The sequence below is a fragment of the Phlebotomus papatasi genome, chromosome 3 (genome assembly GCF_024763615.1).
Source record: "Phlebotomus papatasi isolate M1 chromosome 3, Ppap_2.1, whole genome shotgun sequence".
In the NCBI taxonomy this organism is placed as follows: Eukaryota; Metazoa; Arthropoda; class Insecta; order Diptera; family Psychodidae; genus Phlebotomus; species Phlebotomus papatasi.
In genome coordinates this window covers 29,185,410-29,211,221 of record NC_077224.1, presented here as the reverse complement: position 1 = coordinate 29,211,221, position 25,812 = coordinate 29,185,410, and the positions used below count along the sequence as shown (strand labels likewise).

At 34.7% G+C, this 25,812-nt stretch overlaps 2 protein-coding genes across 2 annotated transcripts; one reads left to right on the top strand and one right to left on the bottom strand.

The window, feature by feature from the left end:
• The first annotated feature begins 13 nt into the window (after positions 1–13).
• On the top strand, positions 14–1,983 carry LOC129807490 (3-oxoacyl-[acyl-carrier-protein] synthase, mitochondrial). The gene is made up of 2 exons (XM_055856786.1): positions 14–1,453; positions 1,581–1,983. Exon 1 carries the CDS (start codon positions 113–115, stop codon positions 1,442–1,444), a length of 1,332 nt encoding a protein of 443 aa, XP_055712761.1. The 5' UTR covers positions 14–112; the 3' UTR covers positions 1,445–1,453; positions 1,581–1,983.
• Positions 1,457–25,812, bottom strand: LOC129807489 (gametogenetin-binding protein 2-like). The gene is made up of 4 exons (XM_055856785.1): positions 25,509–25,812; positions 16,603–17,175; positions 7,220–8,431; positions 1,457–1,921 (listed from the first exon to the last, which is right to left on the bottom strand). The coding sequence occupies exons 1-4, from the start codon at positions 25,602–25,604 to the stop codon at positions 1,745–1,747; spliced, it is 2,058 nt and encodes a 685-aa protein (XP_055712760.1). The 5' UTR covers positions 25,605–25,812; the 3' UTR covers positions 1,457–1,744.

Here is a 25,812-nt window from a genome sequence, read left to right as displayed (position 1 = left end):
GGTTGATATCTGTACTAAACCGGATGTTCCCGCTTCAAAGTGAGGTTATGTGTCAAAATATTTGTATGATTTCACATATTTTTTCTTATTAAAATTTTCATATTTCCCAATAATGTCCCAAAGAATTCCTCGTCTTATACATTCTTTAACACCTGTCCGACATTTTTCTGCATTTAAAAGAGAAAATCGCCGTGTAGTTGTGACAGGAGTCGGTTGTGTATCTCCTGTGGGAGTGTCTGTAGAAACAGCCTGGAAAAACATACTTTCTGGCCATTGTGGTGTAGTGAAGCTAACAGATTCTGCCTTTGATAAACTGCCGTGTCGTGTAGCAGCACAAATTCCCAAAGATGATTTTGATATAAGTAAAATCTTCACGAAGAGTGAATTAAAATCAATGTCTCCTGCTATTGCTTATTCATTGATCGCTACCAAGGAAGCACTATCCCAATCGCAATGGTTGCCAATGGAAATCAAAGAACAGAATCGCACAGGAGTAGCTGTTGGTATTGGTATGGTAGATTTGGTGGATATCTGTGAAGCCTACGATGCCCTGCAGAAAGGATACAATCGTGTTAGTCCATTTTTTGTTCCGAGAATCCTGCCGAATATGGCAGCCGGACAGATTAGCATAAAGTATGGATTCCGGGGACCCAATCATTCTGTCTCAACTGCATGTGCCACCGGAGCACATGCCATTGGGGATGGATTTCGCTTTATTCAGAGAAATGAGGCTGACGTGATGGTTTGTGGTGCTGGTGAAGCTTCAATAAGCCCACTATCATTCGCGGGATTTTGTCGACTACGAGCACTCAGTACATCATTCAATGATGATCCTCAGAGTGCTTCTAGACCATTTGATGAGAAACGCGATGGTTTTGTGATGGGTGAGGGAGCAGCAATTTTTGTTCTGGAAGAATTGGAGCATGCCAAATGCAGAAATGCTCCAATTCTGGGAGAGATTCTCGGATATGGATGCTCTGGAGATGCTGCTCACTTAACATCTCCCAGGGAAGATGGACTTGGGGCTTTTCTAGCCATGCAGCGTGCTCTGGAGGATGCCCAGCTTAAACCCGAAGACGTGGGCTACATTAATGCTCATGCAACTTCTACTCCAATTGGTGATGCCATTGAGAGCCGGGCAATCACTCGACTCTTCGGCGATCATGCTTCCAAATTGGCAGTATCATCGACAAAAGGAGCTCATGGACATCTCCTGGGTTCTGCTGGTAACCTCGAGGCACTCTTTGCTCTTCTGGCTTGTCGTCATGGCCAATTCCCACCAACTGTAAACCTCAATTCTATTTCCGAAGACATGAAGAGTGTCAACTACATTGCTAAAGTCAGCCAATCCTGGCCAGATGGGAAACGTCGTGTGGCTGTGAAAAATGCCTTTGGATTCGGCGGAACGAATGCTTCGCTGTGCATCGCTGAATTCAAGGATTAATAAACACAAGTATGCTTTGCAATATTTATTTTTCCTTCGGTTACTCGCTTCTTTGTTTCCATCCTCTCATCTCTTCCGATAACAGAATTACAAGAGTTCAAAACTCCCCACTTTCTTTTTTCTCTAACTTCACCAGAATTCTCGCGCTAGACAACAATAAAGAATAATGGGATTTATTTTGGAACAATATGTCCATGCTCTGAAGCTGCTTCCACCAAAAACTTGACTAATCGCCATCGAACAATTTCCTCACATTTTGCATCTCCTACACTCCTACACACCTGGCCGCTGCCCCTTACATTACTTGGCCACCGACGTCTTCATGCACAATTGAGCGAAGTTTCTGCGTAGATTTTGCCGGAACTCCTCACGGGCCTGCTTCAAATTGGCATGTCTCAGCTTAAACTCCTGCACCATCTCGACCGGGATATAGTTTACATCTTCACCAACATCTTCCTCCGTCTCCGACTGATTCCCCTGAAAAATTAACAAATACATAATGTTGATTAATAAAATACATTTTTTATATACCGAAAAAATATATTTTATAATTTCAATATATCCATCCCAAAACCAATTTTTAGTTGAAAAAAATTTTTTTTTAACTTAATGGTCGGGTGAAAAGTTCTGAGACCAACACCTATAAACAATTGGGAGAATTATAAATTTTAATTAATTTTAAGCTGTCTACACATTAGACAAATTATTGAAATAATAGCATTTCAAGTGACTTTGAAAAGAAACTTCAATATTGAAGCGAATATTGAAACCATTTCAATAATTATTGCCTACACACTGAACAAATTGACTTCAATATTAAAACTTCAATATTAAAAACACCAGTCTAGTCAGGGATTCACAGATCTTCTGGGATTTTCTTCCATATTTTGTCAAGAACACCCAAAAATACCCAAGTTGGTCAGAAGATTTCTCCAGCTTCCTTCAGGAAATCCCAGATCTTCTGGGATTTTCTTGTTCATTATGCCCAAAGCACTTCAGATACATTCTGTGGTCAGAGGATTCCTGGAGCTTCCTCCAGAAAATCCCAGATCTTCTGGGATTTTCTTGTATATTATGTCAAAAACACTTCAGATTAGAAACAAAAGCCAAATAGAATTAATAACTTGAATTCTCACATACTTTCACGGTCATGCTTCGTATTATACCGTAGGAGAGTTTACCATCGCGAGCAAAAGGACTTGATGGCCACAATCACAAGCCTTCGTTCCCTCTGTAGGATTCCAATTCGTATCATAAAATTATACTTATATATGATGTGCTTTGGGCATAATGAACAAGAAAATCCCAGAAGATCTGGGATTTCTTGGAGAAAGCTCCAGGAATCCTCTGACTACAGAATGTATCTGAAGTGCTTTTGAGCATAATATTCAAGAAAATCCCAAAAGTTCTGAGATTTTCTGAAGGAAGCAGGTGATTAGTGCTGACCAAGTTGGGTTCTTGAGGAGATTGAACAAAATATATAACCAAATTCCAAGAATCTGGGATTTTCTGGAGAAAGCAGGAGAGATGTGTCTTGACTTGGATTTTGATCTTGGATGTGTTTTCATTCATGAACAAGGAAAATCTGGTAGTTTTGTGATGTTCTGAAGGAAGAAGATTCCTGACCATTAAAAAATATTGAAGGAAATATCAAATCAATTTGATATTTAGAATTTCTTTGAAATTTTATTTGAATGTGATTTTGAAATTTTTTATTGACATATTTAATTTGGCCTAGTTTGTAGCCATTCAAAATAATGAAATAAAATATTGAATAAAATGTTCCATATTGAAACAAATATTTCAATATTTGCCTACACACTGGACAATTTTCTTCAATATATAATTCTTCAATAATATAGGAGGCAATCATTGTCAATATTTGATATTAAAAAGAAATATTTCATTCAATTATGTATTTTGTATTTGAAAAATCTGATAGGAAAAGTGGTGTCACGTTACGTAAATAATTTACAAAAACTTGCTTCAACACTACTGATCCGAAATTCGAATATTTGATGTACGTATGATTTGTGATGTATTAATTGACTAGATTTAAGAGATTTAACCTCCATCGACATCTATCTGTCGAGAAACGTGAATAAAATTCTCCGTAAGCTTTAAGCCGAATAAAGAAGACAGCCGTAGAAGCATCTTTTGCAGATGTTCCAGAAACACGCTTATGCTACGGTTTAGAATTATTAGAGGGTAATTAGGTCACGTACGTCAAAGTTGTAGGAGATTATTGACTAGAAAAACAGATCTTGGAATTAAGGTAAAGTACCCTCGCTCGACCGGTTCCTTGTCTCGACCGGCAGAGTTATTTACTCAAATTTATTTATATTTGTTGACAATTTCATAGAAATTAACCATCAAACCAAACCCATCAAACATTCAAAAATTAACACACCGGTCGAGTCGAGGAACCCGCTCGAGTGAGGGAACTTTACCTTGTGTATTCCTTTTTTCCTGTCCGGTCTTAGAACTTTTCACCCGACCTGCAAGATTAAAATTTTCCCAGGGGTCCCAGTTGGTGACCCAATCGTCATTAAAAGGTTAAAGATCCCACTTCTTTTTGTTTTCTCAAAAGATCAGCCCCACTGAAAAATATAAGGCTCCCTTACCCCCCCCCCCTCCGACCCAAGCTAGAAAAAGTCATTCTTTTTTTTTCTCGATGGCTTTAGTTCTGAATTTGATCATTAAGGGTGTTTACAAAGATTTCGAAAAATGCCAAATTATTTCTAATATCAGAAGTACGTAAAATCACTATACTATAGGGGCTATAGGGGCGTTACTATTAAAAAGAAAATTTTTCTAAGTTTTCTAAGTTAATTATCTCCATCCGTATGGCATGGATATGACTAAAATTTTAGAATATTATATAGGGGAAGTGCTTATAATTTTGGACAGTCTGCATATAAGCATCGATATCCTAAGTTTGAAGTGCCATATTTTCAATACTAATTGACTTTTCTTGTTACTCTCTTTTCAGAAGGATTGTTTAGAAACTTGGCAAGCTATTTATCATCATATTTTTACTAAAATTAGTTTTAATACGTTTAAAAATGAATTGATATGTAGAGGTGAATTTGACTCTTATTTTGGACAACTTGGTTATTAATTTTTACAACTTGTCTGTAAATTTGGACAGATAATCCGCCTCAACAGGATGCCCATTGTTCTTCATTTTATGAACCAATCTTACCAAGTCCTCTTCCTGTTCATGTAAGGGAAACGTGGAATGTCACAAGAAGCCCAGAAACTTTCCATATCATTCATTAAAGTGAGTTGACTTCGGTACTCCAAGTACGTGCGGATTCGCTCATTCCCTGCCCTTTCCGGGAGCCTTTCAAGGCATTTCTCACTGCATCTCTTTCGTAGAGATGATGCTCCTTCATTTCTCCAGGCATTTGTCCAACCTAGTCATCACAAAAGCTAAAACTTCACGAAATTTCGTGAGAAAAACACCTGTCCAAAATAAGAATCATCACCTCACTGGTGAATGTCTTAAAAAATTTCCCATTTTTCACACGAAAAATATAATTCACAAGGCAAATCTCACTTCAGGTCAAATGTACAAATCATCAGTAATGTGAATCAACACAATATTCAATGAATATTCAATAATATCACTCAAAAACAGCGAACAAACTTTGTTAGTACTTCACCAAAACTAAATAAGACTGAAGTAAGCCACGAAGTTCTGTCATATTTCTCGTAAGCAATTGCTCACACTGAATTTTCAACAAAGCAATTTCAACTCAAATCATATTCAAATTTTAACGTATTTAGTGTTAAAATATTCCAAAAAGAACAAATATTTAGATAGAATTCATTATTCATCAAATATTGGAATAAAAATCCATCATTTTAATCAATTTATTTTTAGTGTCCAATGTTATCCTCAAAGTGTCCAAAATAAGAAACTGGACAAAATTAGAAGCATTTCCCCTAGGTGATATTTATCAAACGAAAAAGAGGAAAAAAGCTTTACTGGTTTTAATTTAACACTTTGCATTTTGCCCTATTTTTTTTTTTTTTTTTACTTTTCGACCTCAAAGTGAGCGCAGTATAATCAGCTTTTTTAAATTTTTACAGTTCTGAATCTTAAACGGTAAAATAACGTTCTAGTTTGTTGCATTTTTTCAGCCACCAAATTTTCAAAACATCAAATTTTCGATGGTGAAAGTTTAAACCACTCTAGCGGGCTTATCCCAAACGGATTTGCTTAATTTAGATATTTTGGAAAGGTTCTGTAATTTTCAACTTGATTGTACCCGACTCAATCGGCAATGAATCGATAAAGTATCTGAATGTTAACTCTTTCCGGACCGCAGCATATGCTGCAAGCCAATTTCACCATTTTTTGTTCAAAAATATTTAAGTGCAGGAATTAATTGAGGACCTACAAAAAATATCTTACATTTATACATCCTTATAGTTTTTAATTTATAGACAAGAATAGGATTTTTATCAGTTCTGAATAATTAAAATTTTTTTTCACCGAATATTCATTTATGCTGCTTTGGGTACTCAGAGTCCCAAAAGAGACGAAAGAGTTAATGAATTATTTTGTTCGGATTTTTTTTTTAAATTATTTTTTTTTGTCAATTATTGATATTCTAGTCTACATTTCATCCTGGTGCTGGGCAAAAGTCCCAAAAGCCCAAATCTTGAAGATCAAAATCCCGGATGAGTCATTATCCAGAAAGCCAAAATCTTGAGTGATCAAAATTTTGAAAGGCACGAAATTACGGAGGATAGTAATGTAGAATAATTTCTCAAAATAAATTTCTCTTTGCCTCCAACACGCGTGGCTGCAATCGTGGTAATCGTGGTAGTAGTTGACATTTTTAAGAATTCGGGATTTTGGTTTTTCGGGATTTTGATTAATTTAGCTATTCGTTCGGGATTTTGGCTATTCAGGATTTCGACCTATTCGGAATTCTAACTTTACAAATTTTGGCTCTCGGTATTTTGACCGGGACGCATTTCACCCATATTTCGCTTCTGTTGATTCATCTAAATCAGATACACAAAAATTGCATTTATTTTAGAAATAGACTCGAAATTAGTGCATTACGGAACCCAAATTCAGCTTGAAATAGAATTTTCATGCATTTCAAATAGGCTTACGCTATGAATCACAAGAAGCTGATCAAAGATTATCATTATTTTTTATTAGAGGGTAGGGTAAGTGTGCCAAATTTCGGCATAGTTGCATGCAAGCGTCAAAATCTCAAGTTTGAAATGTAATATTTTAAATACAAATTGATTTTTTTTATTCTTTCTCCTGAAAGAGTGTTGCTGGGAACCGTGTAAAGAATTTACCGTCTTTATTTACTCTGAAAATCATTCTTAATACATTTTAAAATGAATAAAAATATAGACATAGTTTTGGTGCCCTATTTCGGCCACCTTCATTCTCATAGTTCCTTGCCCTTCGGGAATTCTTACAATATCTTTTTCACGTCATCTCGTTTGTCGAAGCTACATTTTTGTTATTCTTTTGCATTGTATAATCTGCAGAGTACGTAAAATCTAAAAGTTCATGGAAATTCGAGGAATAAAAAAGGTGGCCGAAATTGCAAGCTGGCCGGAATTTGGCACACTTACCCTATATTTTTCGTGATAATAGAGAACCTAATTCCTACCCATCTCGAATTTGCAAAGACTGCCAGTATTTTTTTTTCTTGGATAAAAGGTGATTTTGATGTGAAGAATATAAATATTTTTCAGTTTTAAAATTAAAAAATAAATAAATATATAACTCACCAGCATCTCTTGAAGACTGAGGGGTTGACCACAAACATTGGCTGAGTGTCTGCCATCCTTCTTGGAATTGTGCTCAGGTGATCCGCCGCGGTGACACCTACCGTCGTCCGTTCGGGGATCATGATTGCAGAATCCGTCGGAGCACGCCACTTCAGAGCCCTCTGGTGTACTGGACAGACTAGAGACGCCCGAGTGAGCCGTGGATGAGAGAATGGATGAGCATGCACCCTCGTGATTGGATGGCTCCGACACATAGCCCCCATCGATAGACTGGGTACAGGTGTTTTCACAGGAATGACAAGAAGTCACGGAAATCTCATCCTTGATATCCTCTGCACCCTTCCCCGCTAGACACCCTCTGCCTCTGTCCTTGGAATTGTTATTATTATTATTATTCACTGCAATTGTCTTTTTCTCCCTCTTTCCTGCAGCTTCCTTGGCACCCTTCTTCTTTTTCTTCGCCTTCTGTTCACACATCATTTCTCCCCGACTACCCTCATCATCCCCATCTTGCTCCTCACCATCATCCTCATCCGCCAGTTGACACTTGAATTTCTCAACCTGGGAATGGTGCTTCATCTCCTCTTCCGGCTCAAATTCATCATCATCATCATCATCATCAACATCCGCTTGATTACTAACAACATGGGATTCTTCCTCCTCATCTTCCTCCGTGGCTCCAGTCGAATTACAGCCACGACACGAAGCCAAACCTTTCTTCTCATTCTTCTTTCGCTTCTTCTTTAGCTTCTTCTGCTCTCGACGCTGCTCCTTAGCCCTCTCCGCCCGACTAATTTCCTCATACAGCAGCTCCAAATTGCTCTTACCACGCTTCTTTTCCACTGCCATATCAAAACTGCGGCAGAGACAGTGTACAGAAACGGCCGCAAGCACCTGACATGCATTCTCCTCTTCCTTCAGCACCATATGAATCCGACGCAGTCTCTCATACATGCACATCCCAATGCACGTTAATACCTCCTCCTGGGCTATTTCCATTGTCTTGGCATGTCGCTCCCGGTGCCTCGATCCATTCCCATTCAATTCCGGTTCCGCTCGCTTAATCAGCCCATCAATATAGTCTGCTTTTGTTTGCAAGTGGATGTGCTTCTCATCTGTGCAGCGTTTTATGCCAGCATACAGAGCCGCCACAAAGCCCTTCTCTTTCGGCGGACTGTTTTCTCCCACAAGAAAAGCATAAGCTTTTTCAACCTGAAAACAATATTTCAATTGCAGCAATTTACAGAATCAAAAAAATAAATTTAGACACATGGGCGTACCCAGCTAGGGGCACGGGGGGGGGGCAGCTGCCCCCCCCCTAGAAGCGTCAAAAAAATTCAAAAACAAGTGAAAAGTAAAAAAAAAATATATTTATACAGCAAAAAAATTAGTTTGACCAGTAAAAAAAAATCCAAATCTTTCCAAAAATGGGCCCAATTTTTCAATCCCAAAAGATCGAAACTTTCATGAAAATTCTATGCTTTGAAAGTTGTAATTTTAACAACTTCTCAAATTTGATGTTTTATAACTGCTCATTTGTAGAGGCTTTGTACAAAAATGAACTTATAAAAACTCAAAAACTATTAAAATTAAAAGCCTAATGGGGGGGGGGGGGCAGGACAAGGCTCTTGTACGTACTGTACTACATTCAAGAATTAAAAAAAAGTGTAAAAATGGGCAAATATTTCGTAGGGGAAATGCTCATAATTTTGTCCAGTTTCTTATTTTGGACACTTTGAGGATAACATTGGACACTAAAAATAAATTGATTAAAATCATGGATTTTTATTCCAATATTTGATGAATAATGAATTCTATCTAAATATTTGTTCTTTTTGGAAGATTTTAACACTAAATACGTTAAATTTTGAATATGATTTGAGTTGAAATTTCTTTGTTGAAAATTCAGTGTGAGCAATTGCTTACGAGAAATATGACAGAACTTCGTGGCTTACTTCAGTCTTATTTAGTTTTGGTGAAGTACTAACAAAGTTTGTTCCTTGTTTTTAGTGATATTATTGAATATTCATTGAATATTGTGTTGATTCACGTTACTGATGATTTGTACATTTGACCTGAAGTGAGATTTGCCTTGTGAATTATATTTTTCGTGTGAAAAATGGGAAATTTTTTAAGACATTCACCAGTGAGGTGATGATTCTTATTTTGGACAGGTGTTTTTCTCACGAAATTTCGTGAAGTTTTAGCTTTTGTGATGACTAGGTTGGACAAATGCCTGGAGAAACAAAGGAGCATCATCTCTACGAAAGAGATGTAGCGAGAAATGCCTTGAAAGGCTCCCGGAAAGGTCAGGGAATGAGCGAATCCGCACGTACTTGGAGTATCGAAGTCAACTCACTTTAATGAATGATATGGAAAGTTTCCGGGCTTCTTGTGACATTCTACGTTTCCCTTACATGAACAGGAAGAGGACTTGGTAAGATTGGTTCATCAAATGAAGAACAATGGGCATCCTATTGAGGCGGATTAGCTGTCAAGTTGGACAAATTAATAAACAAGTTGTCCAAAATAAGAGCCAAGGTCACCTCTACTTATCAATTCATTTTTAAACGTATTAAAACTAATTTTAATAAAAATAAGACGATAAATAGCTTGCTAAATTTCTAAACAACCCTTCTGAAAAGAGAGTAACAAGAAATGTCAATTAGTATAGAAAATATCGCACTTCAAACTTGGAACTTCGATGCTTATAAGCAGACTGTCCAAAATTATGAGCACTTCCCCTAACTATTTTTGCTTTCTTTTTCTAACGTAATTTCAGTAATAAATTTATTCAGTAATATATTTTTTGAAAAGAAGGTAGTTGTCACGTAATCTTTTTCACATATTTAAAGGATGTTTAAGAATTTATAACGAAAGCCTAAAAATCCACAGAGAAAGTAAAAATATAGTGTTAGAATATGTTATAGAAAAGTCGTCCTTGAGTTCACCCAGGGGCATGACGTTTCCTATGTTCTCCATATGTTTCTAGCGTGCCGAAAAAACTTTGGAGTTTATTCGATATTTTCTGTCTTCGTGGAATGAATTAGCCAAAAATACAAATACAAAATAAAAGCCAATTTAATATGGAATTGGCAACCGAAAGCCCCAAATTGGCAACCTACGTAGTTTCGGAGATATCTCGTGAAATGTGTACGAAAACAGGGAAAAATTTACACTAAAACTGGTCGCATTTTTCAGAGCTAATGCCACCCCCCTGAGTTCACCATATAAGTAAGAAAAAAGGAAGTTTCTTAAAATGATTCTACTGATTATTTTTAATAATGTTCTTCTTCTTAATGGCCTATACATATTGGGAACTATTTTCGTCAAAAATTGTTTTTTTGACAGAATTGTGACGTTTCCACCTAGAGAAGTGCAGAAAATTTCCTTCTAAAAATTTCTAAGAAAATTTCCTTCTTTTTTTTTTTTGAAAATTACTCCCAATGTGTAGAGGCCTTAAGACATCTTAAAAACTCGTCGTGATGGACCTCTAATTTCTTCGGGGGATATGTTAAAAAAAAAAGCACCAAGGACTCCGAAAGTTTATTTGAAGCCATCAAATGGAGCAGTCAGACGTGAAATTTAAGAATATGTATGTAATTAAAACTGAGGTCGTATATTGACTTTGAACTTTGATCTGTTGAGGGGCCATGCGGGTGAAAAAGGCTGAAAATAGCATATTTTCTAACCTTTTTTCCCAACATAATAAAAATTTTATTTAATTCAAGCTCTTATAGGCATATAAAACCATAACATTTAAACTATTTTTTTTACATTAAAAAAAAAATTAAAATTAAAATTCGGTCGTTAGGATCTGATTGTCGGAAACGTTTATTGAAAAAACTAACTTGAAAGTTTTTCTCAAAAAGACGTTTCCAAAAATTAGGTGCCAAGTTCCAAGGAGTAAAGATTAAATAAAAATTTAAAAAAAAATGCAGTTCAAATGTTGTATTTATACATACTTAAGGGCTTTAATTGAAATAATTTTATTACGTTGACAAAAATGAAAGAAAACATGCTGTTATTAGGCTGCGTGATCCATGTAACAACCCCTTAAGGGCTTACGTAGGTCACACTGACTAAAAAAAGCATATTTTTCTCTAATATTTTTGCAACATAATAGAAAGTTTATTTAATTCAAGTTCTTAGGCATAAAAGCACAACATTTAAAGTATATTTTCTGAAATTCTCTTTTAAAAATTCTGCTGTAGGGATGTGATTTTAGGAATTCGGAGACCTTTTTGAAAAAAAAGAATTACTTTTCGATGGACAAGATTTCTTGAAATAAATTCATCCGAAATCCAAAAACCAAATATTCCTGTTAGCTAATGAGTCGAAGCAGTCCTTGATCATCATCATCATTGTCATTTTCAACAGCATATCCCTATTAAAGTTGCGTCCTTGAACTAATTCCATTTTTGAAGTATTTTACACCATGTTTCGTTTTATAGAATAAGGTATGATCAAGTTATGATAAAATCCTTCATTCGAGGACTAGCTTAATTCATCACCTAACAGAAAATATTAACGTTTTTAATATTAGAAAACATAGCGCAATGGCTGAATTTAGATTTTTTTTTAAATTAAAATGCGGAAAGTATAGTTTAAATCTTGTTCTTTTTATGCCTAAGAACTTGAATTAATTTTTTTATTATGCTGGAAAAGAAATTTGAAAAAAAATATTCTGTTTATTAGTCTTAAGTAAATTTTCGTTAAAAAAAAATGTCAAAACTGGAAATTTTCAGAAGCATATCATTAATTCTCTAAAGACTGATAGTCCTTTTTGCCTTGAAGGGTTTCACAAAACGAAATGTTAAGACCAATGCTCCATATTAAGTTTGAAAAAATATAAGCTCCAAAACACTATTTAATGTTTTTTTATATGCTTATTATTATCAGAAATGAATAAAGATAGGTTCAACAGTAAAAATGCACTGTGTTTATACGGATCGGAAGGGGCTTTATCAGATGTTTTACGGGTAGTTAATTCTATAGATTAAATATGAACTAAAGCAATGCATCCTTGCTGTAGTTATTTAGTAAAAAGTTGCGAATAATTTCTAAAAATTAATTTTTTGTTTGGCCAATAATATGGGAGACAATGCACTGGTCCGAGGAACACTGATGATCGTTCCTTAAACAATATAATTTACAAAAAAAATCTTAGTTATCATAAACTTTTTTACGTAAAGCCTGTAAAGTCTCTATTTACATGATTTTTCAGTTCTCATAACTTTATTTTACGAAAATTTGTGGCAATAATGCCTATAAATTATCAAAAATACAGAAATATAATGAAATTTAAAATAAAAGTAGATTTCAGGTAATATTTTTAGAGAAAACGAAATTGTGCTATTTAAATTGCCCACGTGAATTATATCTAAACTCGTAAAATGACAAAAACACATAGTTTTAACAAATACAAATATTAAATAATTATCATTTTTATTTATAATGGGCACTATATTTTCTAAAAAATAAAGCATAATCTGGTATAAAGGTTAATAATTGTATCATAAAACATTAAAATAGGAAAATCGCTGAAGGTGTGCTATTTATCTTGTCGCCACTGTACATTCAAGCGTATTTCAAAATTGATTTCATAAATTGACTCCCAAAAGTAGGCACATTTGCATAATTGTATGTGCATAATCCCGAGGTGCATAATGCCAGGACTGAGTGTATTGGTTACAAGGGTTATAAGTCAACAAAAGCATTTTTTTGTGATTTTTGTTCCGTACTGGAACTCAAACATGATAGCGCGATTGGTCTACATTTGACCGAAAGGGTTCAAATAGCTACCTTTAGAGCCTTTCAAAACCAGAATGCGATTACACCTTTAGAATTTTGAAATATAAATCGATACAGGAATACTGCCAGCATTATAAAACGCTATGGTGGATGTCGAAAAAAAATTACATGATCGCCAACGGTCGTCCTTAAAATGAAGAAACGAATTGAACGAAATCCATGATATAACAATTTGCACACCTATGGATCTTGAGACACATATGGTAAATAACCATGAGACAAATATCCGAAAAGGATCTCTATATAAAGCCTTAAAAATTCTGAAAAGGACAAGATTACATCGATGATCAAATAAAAAATTATGCTCGAAAAAGTGAATGAGTTGCTTCGCTTGGCCGTTAGATGCGAGTTGCAGAAGATCCGATTCTCTGATGGGCAAAATTTCCAATTGTGCAAATTATGGACAAGTAAAATGGTTGTGTCTACCTGAGAGAAAGGTCATACGATAATTTGGAAATTTGAATGACCACCGGAAGTCAAGAATCCTCATTATTAATTATATGGACCTTCCGTAATGGCAAATTATCGCATTCCTCTGACATTCTTGGACTGTTGCGTCAAAATTAATACCAATGGTTATCGATAAATTGTCCTGAAAGGAGCTCTGAAGCCGTGAGTACATAAAAAAAAAATTGGTTAGAAATAGTATATGCTCCATCAAGCCTTGGAACCACTACAGAAATTACATGTTAAACAAGATTTGCTTAAAAAGAACGATTCATTTTTGATTTCGAGCACACGTTGGCCTCAACGGTCATCAAATTCAAATTCTCTTGCCTTTTTCAAAAAGAGAATTTTGTTGGCCATTGTCAAGATTAAAAACTATAAAAGTGTCGATCAATGGTATCCCTTTGTCTTAAATGGGCTCACATTCCCGAGGCTCAGCTTTGGGCAGCGCATAATGCCTTCATTGATCTATCCAGGGCTATTATCTATCCCAAGAAATAGTTTTATCCAAATTTTTTTAATAGACTCTTAAATTTTGGCTTTTTATCGTTTACGTTAAAATAAATTTAATTTTCAAATAAAAAAAAACCGCACTCTCAAAAGTTGCAGTTCAATTGACTCACCCTGTAAAGTTGGTGAAAAAGTGTAAACCTTCCTAGGATGATTAACTAACGGATGGAGCATCTTAATTCACAAATGGTATATTTTTCTTAAATTCTTTATAATTTTTAAGCTTTAGATACCACAAAAATAAATATAACACGATATGGTAGTCACATATACAGAGAATATATTTTTATTGAATTTAAAATTTTAATGGTGTTACAGATAGAAAATTTTTCAGAAAAATTTAAAAAAAGCAAATTTTACGTATTTTTCATAAAGGTTTTAGGAACTATTATCCTCGTGCAATCATTATAAATTTTGTGCTAATAACATAACATTAGATACTCTTTCATTTGGTCAAAGTTTTAAAATGATTGCATTTGGTTTTAAACCAAAACTAAAAAGCCACTTAAGAAAAAATATACCACATTTTTGTGCGAAAAATGTATGAGAATGCTCTGCCCTGAAACCTTCCCATATTATGCTGCTTTGTGGCCTGTACACACTAGAGAAATTTATGTCCATATTGAAGAGTTTTTCCTACACAACCGTAGGAAATTTGCTTCAATATGGACATAAATTTCTCTAGATCATAGAGGCCATTACTCTTATATTTCCGCAAATTTATCAAACATTGTCATTAAGTTTTGTAATTTTTTTCATATATAACAAGTCAGATATGTAATACAGGGTGGCTAAAAAAAAATGCAACAACTTTCAGAGCGTATAGCTGTCAAACCGCTGGTGACAGCGGTTTCATATTTTGCACAGTGGTGGTTCATTTTATTGACTAAAAGTCTACAAAAGAATTTTCGATAATATTTTTTAGAAGTTTTTCAAACCGTAATGGAACTCAAACGTGACAATTTAATGTCGCTATATTTTGCAGGAAATACTGAAGCAGCTATTATTAGGGCTCTTCAAAACCCTGAATGTAATTAAACTTTCCGTTTTTCGAAACATAACTTGGTACAGGGATACTAGTAGCATTTTAAAATGCTTTGGTGAAGGTCTAAAAAAAATGCATCATCCCTAGTTATCGTTCTTAAAATGAAGAAGCAAATTGAACAAAATCCGCGTCACATCTGAAAACAAACGATCTCTGAGACGCATAGATCGCAATTAACCATGAAATAAATATTGTTAAAGGACCTCTATAAGAAGCCTTAAAAATCCTGATAAGGAAGAGACATCGTCGATCCTCATAAAGAAGTTATGCTCGATCGACGAAGGAGTAAATTCGCTTGCACGTTAATGGTCAGTTTCAGAAATGTCATCTTTTCTGATAAGAAAAATTTTCAATTGAGCAATTGATGTTCAAACAAAATAATTGTGTCTATCTGAAGGAAAGATCATACGATAATAATCTAGATGTTAGAATGACCACCGGAAGTCAAGGACCACCTTATTTTAAGGTCTGGACTTCCTTGAAGACAAATTATCCCTTTCCACTGGGGTTGTTAGGCTGTACCGTCAAAATGAATGCCAATGTTTTTCTGGAAATTGTCCTGGAAGGAGTGTTGAAGTCGTAGACAAACAAAAATGTTGGTAAGAAGTAATTGAAGTTCGAACAAGACTCGACAACTTCGCAAAAATCACGCGCTGAACAAGATTTGATTAAGAAAAACGTTTCGCACTTCATTTTAGGAAAACAATGACCTCCACGATTCTTGGATGCAAAATTCTTTGACTTCTCTAAAAGAGGCATTTTGTTGGTCATGGTTAGGCCTAAAAAGTAGCATAGTTTCGATGAGCTAAAGGAAGCCCTTCCTCGTGAATAGCAGGACATTCAGAAAACTCACATTCGTGCAAACTAAGATGCATTTGCTGACAAACATAAGACCATAGTCAAGTCAAAATAAGATCGTATTGAACAAAACTGATAATATTCTAAAATTTTGATGTATTTACTACCATTTTATCTTTTATTTCAAAAAAGTTGAACAAAAAATGAGGATAATATAGCGCTTTAGTTTGTTGCATTTTTTTTTTCAGCCACCCTGTAGTATATCATATTTTAATATATTAAACATTCACCTAACGCGATTATATCTGAGATGCCTAGTTATCCTTGATAAAAGTGTAAATAGTCATAAAATTGCATTAATGCCGATTCCCAGATTAATAATTCTTAGAATAAATTTAATTTGCTTGTAAGAACCACGATAATGGTTAACCAGGGGAAAAATGTGAAAAGCAAAATCTTTCGAAATTAATCAATTGTGAATAGAGTCTAAAAATAAATGGATATATATATTACTTCTCTCTTGTGAAGACAATGTGAGATAGAGAAAAGAAAAAAAAAAGATATATTCAAGTCATATCAAAATGAGTCAATTACCAATTAACAGTATCTTGACCTGCTTTTTTCCTCCACAAAACATCTTGACTACAGTTTAATACCGAGTTTATATCGCAATTAAAAATACGATTGAACAATTGAACGAAAAAAATTTGAGATGCAAGTTACTGAATTTTTTTTTCTAACAGAAAAATAAAAGTGTTTTCAGACATACCTTAGTTCGACAATCTTGGCAGAATTTGTGCTTCTTCAGATATTCATCGAGAGTATATTGGAGTTCTTGTGAATCAATGATTACCACCTTCTCACGACACCGTTGCTTCATACAACTCCATACATCTCGCCACAACTCCGAAAACGGACGAGACCTGAATGTATCGAGCGAATGGAGTCCACAGCGAGAGCTCTTCTTGCTCCTTGGCATATTATCCAGAAGATTATTGAGCAGAATATTGTGATTGTGAAGGAGGGTGCAGATGGCCACAGGTGTTGCTATCTTCTCATCTGACACAGTGAGTACTCCACTGGCCGTAATCACGAGAGGATCGAGCGTTGGGAATACACATTGGCTCATCTGCATGAACAGCCTCTCTACATTCCGGCGACACCCAACACACGGCACACTCTGGCTCAGCACCGATGTGAACTCCTCACATGACACCTGCAGAGACTTCTTGAACTCTTCCTGCGTGAGAATTGTATACTTCCGTAGGAATTCCTCCAAATCCCGTCCTCTCACAGTCGGATGATCAAATACAAGTCCCTTCGTATTCAAATCCATCAGCATCTGCCAAGAATTCACCAATCAAATCAGATGAAAGTGAAAAATGTCTTTCTTACAATTGCATCACTCAAAAATAAACCACATCCCTCTTACTCTTTCACTCATACATTCATTATCATGCACTCTTCAAAATGCTAATTTGTGTTAAAACTTGACGAGACTTCTTGATGCCTCAAAATGCAACAGAGAAAACAGAAAAAAAAGATCATTTAAACGACTTTCCAAAACTCCCGCATCCATATAAAGTCAAGAAGTTGTTATTTTCAGTAGGGGAGACTGGGGCAAAAAGTCACAAAATGAAAATTTGAAAATTCAATATCTTCCAATACAAAAGAGATTGCGGCTTAGATTTTTTTCCATAGATGGCCTCCATAGACCGTCTTCAATATCGTAAGTTTCTTAGAATTCGGACAAGGAACTTAGAAAAAAAAATATTGAAATTTTTAGCCCTATTTTTAAAATGTTTTCCTTGCAGAAGATTTCAATTTTTACCTACTTATTTTCCAAAATTGATGCACTGATAAATATTTCCTAAATGATTTGGATTTTTTGAACACGAATCCGCTATCTATTTTAGAATTTCACAAAGATTCTTTTCTCCAGAAATCCTTTTATTAAAAATGACCACTTGGGGTAAAAAGTAACAAAAGCTATGGAGCAAAAAGTAACAAAGATCGAAGCAATTTCTGATGCCTCACGGCGAGAAGAACCGTCATTTCCATGTCTCACCGCTTTTTGTTTGCATTGGTCAAAGGATTAGCAATCTCTTGTGTGTGTGTTTTTTTTTTCTAAAATAGCTTGAAAAGCACTTTCCTCGTTCAGATAGAGAAAACTGTGTTTTGAAAAGGTGTAAAGGAATAATTTTTGTATAAAAATATGTCCACCTAGCTATTTTTTAATTTACGAAAGCCCATAATAAATCAAATCAAAATATGATAATATTCCATACCTGGTACTATTTGCCCAAGCATTTTTGAGAATGGTCACAAAATTACCTTTTAGAAAACAGCTCAATAAATGTATTTCCTTACACAATAGAGGAAAATGACTTTCACAAAGTTGTAGAGCAGTAAAATTCCTATAAGACTGCACTAATTATAAATTTTTGGGGCGCTAGGGTAGCTTGTAAAAAAATAAAATATCCGTTTTGTGACTTTTTGCCCCAGTCTCCCCTATATTCTCTTCGTCTTTGATTGTCCGCTCTGATAAGAGGCAATTTATATTGATCACCACACTAATAAAAAAAAATACGTCAAGATTGTCATGGATTTTCGGCACCTCAAATTGCACCCTTGTGCAAGAAGTCTTATCTCGCTTTTTGTGAAATACAATGCAAATATCAATTATTTTATTATTATTATCAATTTATTCTAACGTTGCATTAGGAGAACCAGCCCTAAATAAGATATACAGTGGCGACAAGATAAATAGCACACCTTAAGAGATTTTCCTATTTTGATGTATTTGTTATACAATATCAATCTAGAAAATACAATAGGGGAAAGGCTCATAATTTTGTCCAATTTCTTATTTTGGACACTTTGAGGATAACATTGAACACTAAAAATAAATTGATTAAAATGATGGATTTTTATTCCATTATTTGATGAATAATGAATTCTATCTAAATATTTGTTCTTTTTGGAAGATTTTAACACTAAATACGGTAAATTTTGAATATGATTTAAGTTGAAATTGCTTTTGAAAATTCAGTGTGAGCAATTGCTTACGAGAAATATCACAGAACTTCGTGTTTACTTCAGTCTTATTTAGCTGTGGTGAAGTACTAACAATGTTTCTTCGGTTTTTTTTGAGTGATATTATTAAATATTTATTGAAAATTGTGTTGATTCACGTTAGTGGTGATTTGTACATTTGACCTGAAGTGAGATTTGCCTTGTGAATTAGATTTTTCGTGTGAAAAATCGAAAATTTTTTAAGACATTCACCAGTAGTGATGTGATACTCCTTATTTTGGACAGGTGTTTTTCTCACGAAATTTCGTGAAGTTTTAGCTTTTGTGATGACTACGTTGGACAAATGCCTGGAGAAAAAAAGGAGCATCATCTCTACGAAAGAGATGTAGCGAGAAATGCCTTGAAAGGCTCCCGGAAAGGTCAGGGAATGAGCGAGTCCGCACGTACTTGGAGTACCAAAGTCAACTCACTGTAATGAATGATATGGAAAGTTTCCGGGCTTCTTGTGACATTCTACGTTTCCCTTGCATGAACAGGAAGAGGACTTGGTAAGATTGGTTCATGAAATGAAGAACAATGAGCATCCTGTTGAGGCGGCTTAGTTGTCCAAATTTACAGCCAAGTTGGCCAAATTAATAAACAAGTTGTCCAAAATAAGATCCAAATTCACCTCTACATATCAATTCATTTTTAAACGTATTAAAACTAATTTTAATAAAAACAAGACGATAAATAGCTTGCTAAATTTCTAAACAAACCTTCTGAAAAGAGAGTAACAAGAAATGTCAATTAGTATTGAAAATATCGCACTTCAAACTTGGAGAACATCGATGCTTATAAGCAGACTGTCCAAAATTATGAGCCCTTACCCTACCTATTATAAATAAAAATGATAATTATTTAATATTTGTGTCTGTTAAAACCAGGTGTTTTTGCCATTTTATGAATTTAGGTATAATTCGTGCGGCCAATTTAAATAGCACACTTTCATTTTCTCTAAAAATATTACTTGAAATTTACGTTTATTTTAAAATTCATTATATTTCTGTATTTTTGATCATTTATAGGCATTACTGCCACAAATTTTCGTAAAATAAAGTTATGAGAACTGAAAAATCATATAAATAGAGCCTTTAGTGCACATTTCCAGGCTTCACGTAAAATAATTTAGGATAACTAAGATTTTTTTTGTAAATTATATTGTTCAAGGAAGATAACCATCAATATTTTTTTTTATGATCAAACTTACAAATCACGCAAAAACTCGAAAATTTCCAGAAAGAATTACAATTTCTAGAGAAAATTCTGCTATTGTTCTTATAGTAAAACTGAATTTAATTGCCGTCGTGCCGAAAATAAAGGAATAAATTGAACAAAAGTTGAAAAAGTAATTGATGTGAGAATTACTGAAAGCCAATTATGTAAAAATACCCGGTTTAGAAGTGTTACCAGACATAGAGAGTTAGTATCCAAACGAAACCGTACCTGTTGTTTGATTTTTGTTAAAGAGCATATGCAGAAGGACCTGTAATTCCGGAATAATATTCTTTGAACAGATGTATTCCTGTTTAACATCACATGATATGATACAACAAAATATTAGATGTCCCAAAAGTCAAGAATTTTGTCCTTGATACATAATTAAGAACGTAAAACTTAGCGGTGGTAATTTTATAGTATGGGGTTACATTTTACGAAGTGACGTATGGTCTGTAAATCGAATATCAGGCAATATAAACCAATTTATTGACAAGGACATCTTTTAACAAGACATGTACCTCAAAATCGAAAAGAATTTGCTTTTGGTTTTTAAGTTTTAACCAAGCTAATAATCCCAAACACACTGCCAAGAGTTTTAAAAAGTGGTTCAATCAGCACAAAATTGACCTTCTGGAATGGCCGGGACGGTCTAAGGACCTCATTTATGAATTTAAAGACAAGATTGACCACAAGATAAATCTCTCGAATGTGACTAATTTGGAATAGTTTTAAGTAGATATCCATACTACATGAAATATAATCACATTAGAATAGTATCAAATCCTGATTTCTTTAATGATCTTTCATTCTCAAGCGTTCATTCTTTGGAAAAGTTACTTAACTAAGTACTAATTAATCCAAATTTAATTTTCAAATAGAATTCGTAAGTTGTTAATTGCCGTTGAAGCCTAAAACTATCACTTCTTATAGGGTGTGCTATTGTCCTCATAATATGTGCCATTTTAAGAATTTTTTGATCGTACTAAATTTCTTGATAGAACTTTCATGTTTTTTCTTCATATTCAAAATGTATTTATATACAAGTTAATTTATTATTATTACTTTCATCATTTAAAAGCATAATTTTTCGAAAAACAAAGCATAATATTAGAGTGTCCGAAACTGTGCTATTTATCTGGTTGACACTGTATATTCTATACCCCAAAACACTCTCGCATGATCTACCGTTTACTTGTTCTTAACTGATTTGAATTGATTTACAAATCACTCAAAAGATGCTCCAAAAATAGCTTAAGAGAAATAAAATTCATTTCCGGGTAAAATTTGCCTAATGGTTCAGAATTGGTTTCAAACCGATTGGAGCCGTTTCAGTCTTGTCAGAATTACCAAGACCTTTCCAACGAGTCCAAACATGACCCATTCGGTTGAGTAATTATGCCTTTTAGTTTTTTTTAATCTTTGACCTTGAAAATCCGATGGGTTTGCCAAGTCTCTAATGAAGGGAGTTAATGTGCAAGAATTCAGCGAGAAACCATTGGACTAAAAAAAAAACAAAATCCTAGAAAAATCCCAGTAAAATTATCTTTCCGAAAATACATTTTTTCATATATACTTTGGTTGACATATGTGAGCCATTATTCGTTGGAGAAAATTTATAATCTACATGCTTTATAATCCCTAATGACCTCTACACACTGCAGAAATGTATGTCCATATTGAAGAGTTTCTCCTACACAAACGTAGGGAATTTGCTTCATTACGGACATAAATTTTTCTATTGTGTAGAGGCCATAAGACTATGGTCCTTCATTTCGACGTGAATTATCGTTTTCGAGCTATTTCTTAAAAGTTAACTTCATGGATGTTCTCAAAATTCCGGTAGAAAATATTGGCAGGTATGGAATATTTTTTTGGTATTTTAATTAATTTTACTATGGTCCCTTGTTATTTTTTGCAAGATAGCTTAGACAGAGAAAGCAGAAATGTTAAACTGTAAAAAATTAATATTAGACAAAGGCTTTCCGAAGACAAATATAATTCGGAAAATACTAAAGAATGTATCAATTGACGTTGGATAATAAGGTAATAAAGAAGTTAATTAAAAAAAAAAAACTTTTCAAAAAACATGTTCTGCAATCCTAATCTCAAATTCCATATCGTACTAATACCAATATCGTAAATGTAATTCTTAGCCCATCGTCTATTTATTTTTTTTTGTTCCAGAATGCATCTAAAACACTTCTTCCAAGGGATATGAGGGCAACAACAGTTCCTTCAGGCAACAGTTGTAACCAGCGAAAAAATGTAGGGCCGGACAACATAACAGAGCTGATAGCAATGTGTTTACCTTTCCAATTAGGCTAAACTGTTTTTTTTTCATTGAGAAATAAAAAAAAAATATTAAAAAAATGAAAAATTATAATATTTTATATGCATTAAGGCAAGTACTTAAAAAGTGCTTAGTTGTAACTTCTTAATTAAGTGCTTAGTGAAAAGACGCTTCATATCCTTAATACAAACTACTAAATTAAGGACTTCTACAAAGGCCCTAATTAAGTAATCAGTGTTAAGACTAAGTGATTTTCATGTATTTCTTAAGCAGATAGTGTTCTACAGCTCCTTAAAATTAAGTCATTGAATTAAGAATGTATTAAAAACTTAATAAGTATTTGATGCCAGAGTGGATCAGTTGGTAGAGTAGTGTCTCTATGACTGTGAGGCCTCGGGTTTTTGAAACTTGGCCGCCACTATGTGCGTACCTCAGGCACACAGAAACCGAAAAGCTGGAGGACCCCCTTGAGGGTTAAGACAGAACGAAGTAATGGGGAGTGCATAATGGGCCCAAATAAGTGGTCTGAATGCAGCGGAACCGGTAAAGGTTTAAGCTGACCCATAGACAAATCTTAATCTTAAAAAATATTTTATATGTCAGCCGGGATATTTCCTGAATAAACTAGGTCAGATTCATTAAAGAAATATGGGAAAAATATGAAGGAAAAGTATGTGCGAAGCCTGAATCAAATGAAAGCCACGAAATACACTAATCTTGTAGGAATGAATATTATTAATAAAGTATAGGGTAAAGGCTCATAATTTTGTCCAGTGTCTTATTTTGGACACATTGAGGATAAAATTGGACACTAAAAATAATTTGATTAAAATCATGGACTTTTATTCCAATATTTGATTAATAATGAATTCGTTTATTCTTTTTGTAAATATTTGTTCTTTTTGGAAGATTTTAACACTAAATACGTTAAACTTTGAATATGATTTGAGTTGAAATTGCTTTGTTGAAAATTCAGTATGAGTAATTGCTTACGAGAAATATGACAGAACTTCGTGTTTACTTCTGTCTTATGCCCAACGCACAATAACTTTTGTTTTGTAAACATGTTTTTGATATTTCAATGAGAGTAAGTGAGATCTAGATCTAGTCATCTCGCTCATTCTCTTGGGATATTTGGAAAACATGTTTACAAACAAAAGTTATTGTGCACTGGTCATTATTTAGCTGTGATGAAGTACTAACAATGTTTCTTCGCCATTTTTAAGTGATATTATTAAATATTCATTGAATATTGTGTTGATTCACATTAATGGTGATTTGTAAATTTGACCTGAAGTGAGATTTGCCTTGTGAATTACGTTTTTCGTGTGAAAAATGGGCAATCTTCTAAGAGGTTCACCAGTGAGGTGATACTCCTTATTTTGGACAGGTGTTTTTCTCTCGAAATTTCGTGAAGTTTCAGCTTCTGTGATGACTAGGTTGGACAAATGCCTAGAGAAACAAAGGAGCATCATCTCTACGAAAGATATGTAGTGAGAAAAGCCTTGAAAGGCTCCCGGAAAGGTCAAGGAATTCGCTAATCCGCACGTACTTGGAGTACCGAAGTCAACTTACTTTAATGAATTATATGGAAAGTTTCCGGGTTTCTTTTGACATTCTACGTTTCCCTTGCATGAACAGGAAGAGGACTTGGTAAGATTGGTTCATGAAATGAAGAACAATGAGCATCCTGTTGAGGCGGCTTAGTTGTCCAAATTTACAGCCAAGTTGGCCAAATTAATAAACAAGTTGTCCAAAATAAGATCCAAATTCACCTCTACATATCAATTCATTTTTAAACGTATTAAAACTAATTTTAGCAAAAATAAGACGATAAATAGCTTGACAAGTTTCTAAACAACCCTTTCTGAAAAGAGAGTAACAAGAAAAGTCAATTAGTATTGAAAATATCGCACTTCAAACTTGGAACATCGATGCTTATAAGCAGACTGTCCAAAATTATGAGCCCTTACCCTATTATCTACCAAGAGGAAAACCTCTGAAATATATCAGACTAGTCACTCCAATTGGACCTTCGATTCGAAGTATTTTACGATTGCCCAGTCCAGGGCCTTAGAGATAAGTGATTTTTTTTGTTTTGGGAAAATCTAGCATTGGCCACTTCGCCTCACAATACCCCGAACGTATGGATAAAACGCACAAATCGCAGCCTCGTGACTCACACGCGACTCCCATCTTGGCCACTTTCTAATTCCCTCAGCATTTCGCACCACACAGATTCCATTAGATTGGATGTGTAAAAATCTCTCGCTCTCTCTCTCCCCACATTCAATGATGCATTTCCGTTAGATTCACCTGCAATTGGAGTCTCTCAGAAGTCTCAATGTATGTGTACTTGAAATTCAATCACAGCTGAGACTTGTGTGACCCACATCCGGACATTCTCACAGGTCTCGGAGCTTACTGGAGACCCACTTTGGAATGCCCATCGGAAGCACTTCATCTTCAACACTGACCCAAATACCACACATAATTCTACTCTTCTCACGCTCTTTCGGCAATTTTCCTGCAATGGGGGAGGGTTTGCCTCTGAACGGGAGTTGGAGGCATAGGCATCTCGTGATATTGTCTCGTCATTGGACTTCATTATCTCACTCTTGCCTTGTCTCAATGGTGATTTATAGCTACCGTGGAATTTAGCTGAAAATTTTTGTTGAGGGTAGTGTGACAAAATTTGGTTACCTACTATGTTTTTTTTTCACTCCATCACTCTGTCCCGGAACTTTTAGGAGAAACACCCAAATTCCAAGATGCATCATTAAATCTTCCAGGAAAATGAAAATTTTCCAAAATCTCCATTATGCATAGGGTGATAAACCCCCAAAGAGACAATGGAACCCATTCACAGTGTCAGAGAATAAAGAAAATTCCTCGAAAAAGTGAAAATGTGTTGGTCATTGAGCAAAGAGGGAGGTAACTTTGAATGGTGGATGGGAAAACGTGGAAATTCCCAGGTGATTGACCTGTCTCCATGCACAAAAATACACCAAATCTATGCCACAAAATCCACTGCATTGGAAATCAATCATCTCATTCCCAAAAAAAGCATCCATTTGTGCAATATTTACCATTAAATTATCTCCAACGACAAGCGGGAGCTGTCGTCGCCCAATATTTCTGACACTATCCTCTTCAGAGCGATACACATAGACAAGTTTTGCCATTTTTCACCAACAATTGCTCCAGCAATTGGTAAATTTTCACGTGCAACACAAAATATACAAGTTTGGTGATGCTTTTCCACCGAAATATCCCAGAAACTCTCACTGAATCACTGTGAAAAACAGAAAATTTTCACCACGTCGTTCAAGATCACAAGAACATTAACAGAGAAATGCGGCCATTTGCAAAATTTACAAGAATTTCCTAACC

What these genes read in the sequence shown, in the direction of transcription:
- LOC129807490 (XM_055856786.1), top strand. Translation starts at nt 113, where the DNA reads ATGTCCCAAAGAATTCCTCGTCTTATACATTCTTTAACACCTGTCCGA.
- LOC129807489 (XM_055856785.1), bottom strand. Translation starts at nt 25,604, where the DNA reads ATGGCAAAACTTGTCTATGTGTATCGCTCTGAAGAGGATAGTGTCAGA. An exon ending in GCCAAGATTGTCGAACTAAG is followed by an intron (nt 8,432 to 16,602) that starts GTATGTCTGAAA and finishes TATTGTTTTCAG; the next exon opens with GTTGAAAAAGCTTATGCTTT. An exon ending in TCAGTCTTCAAGAGATGCTG is followed by an intron (nt 1,922 to 7,219) that starts GTGAGTTATATA and finishes TTAATTTTTCAG; the next exon opens with GGGAATCAGTCGGAGACGGA.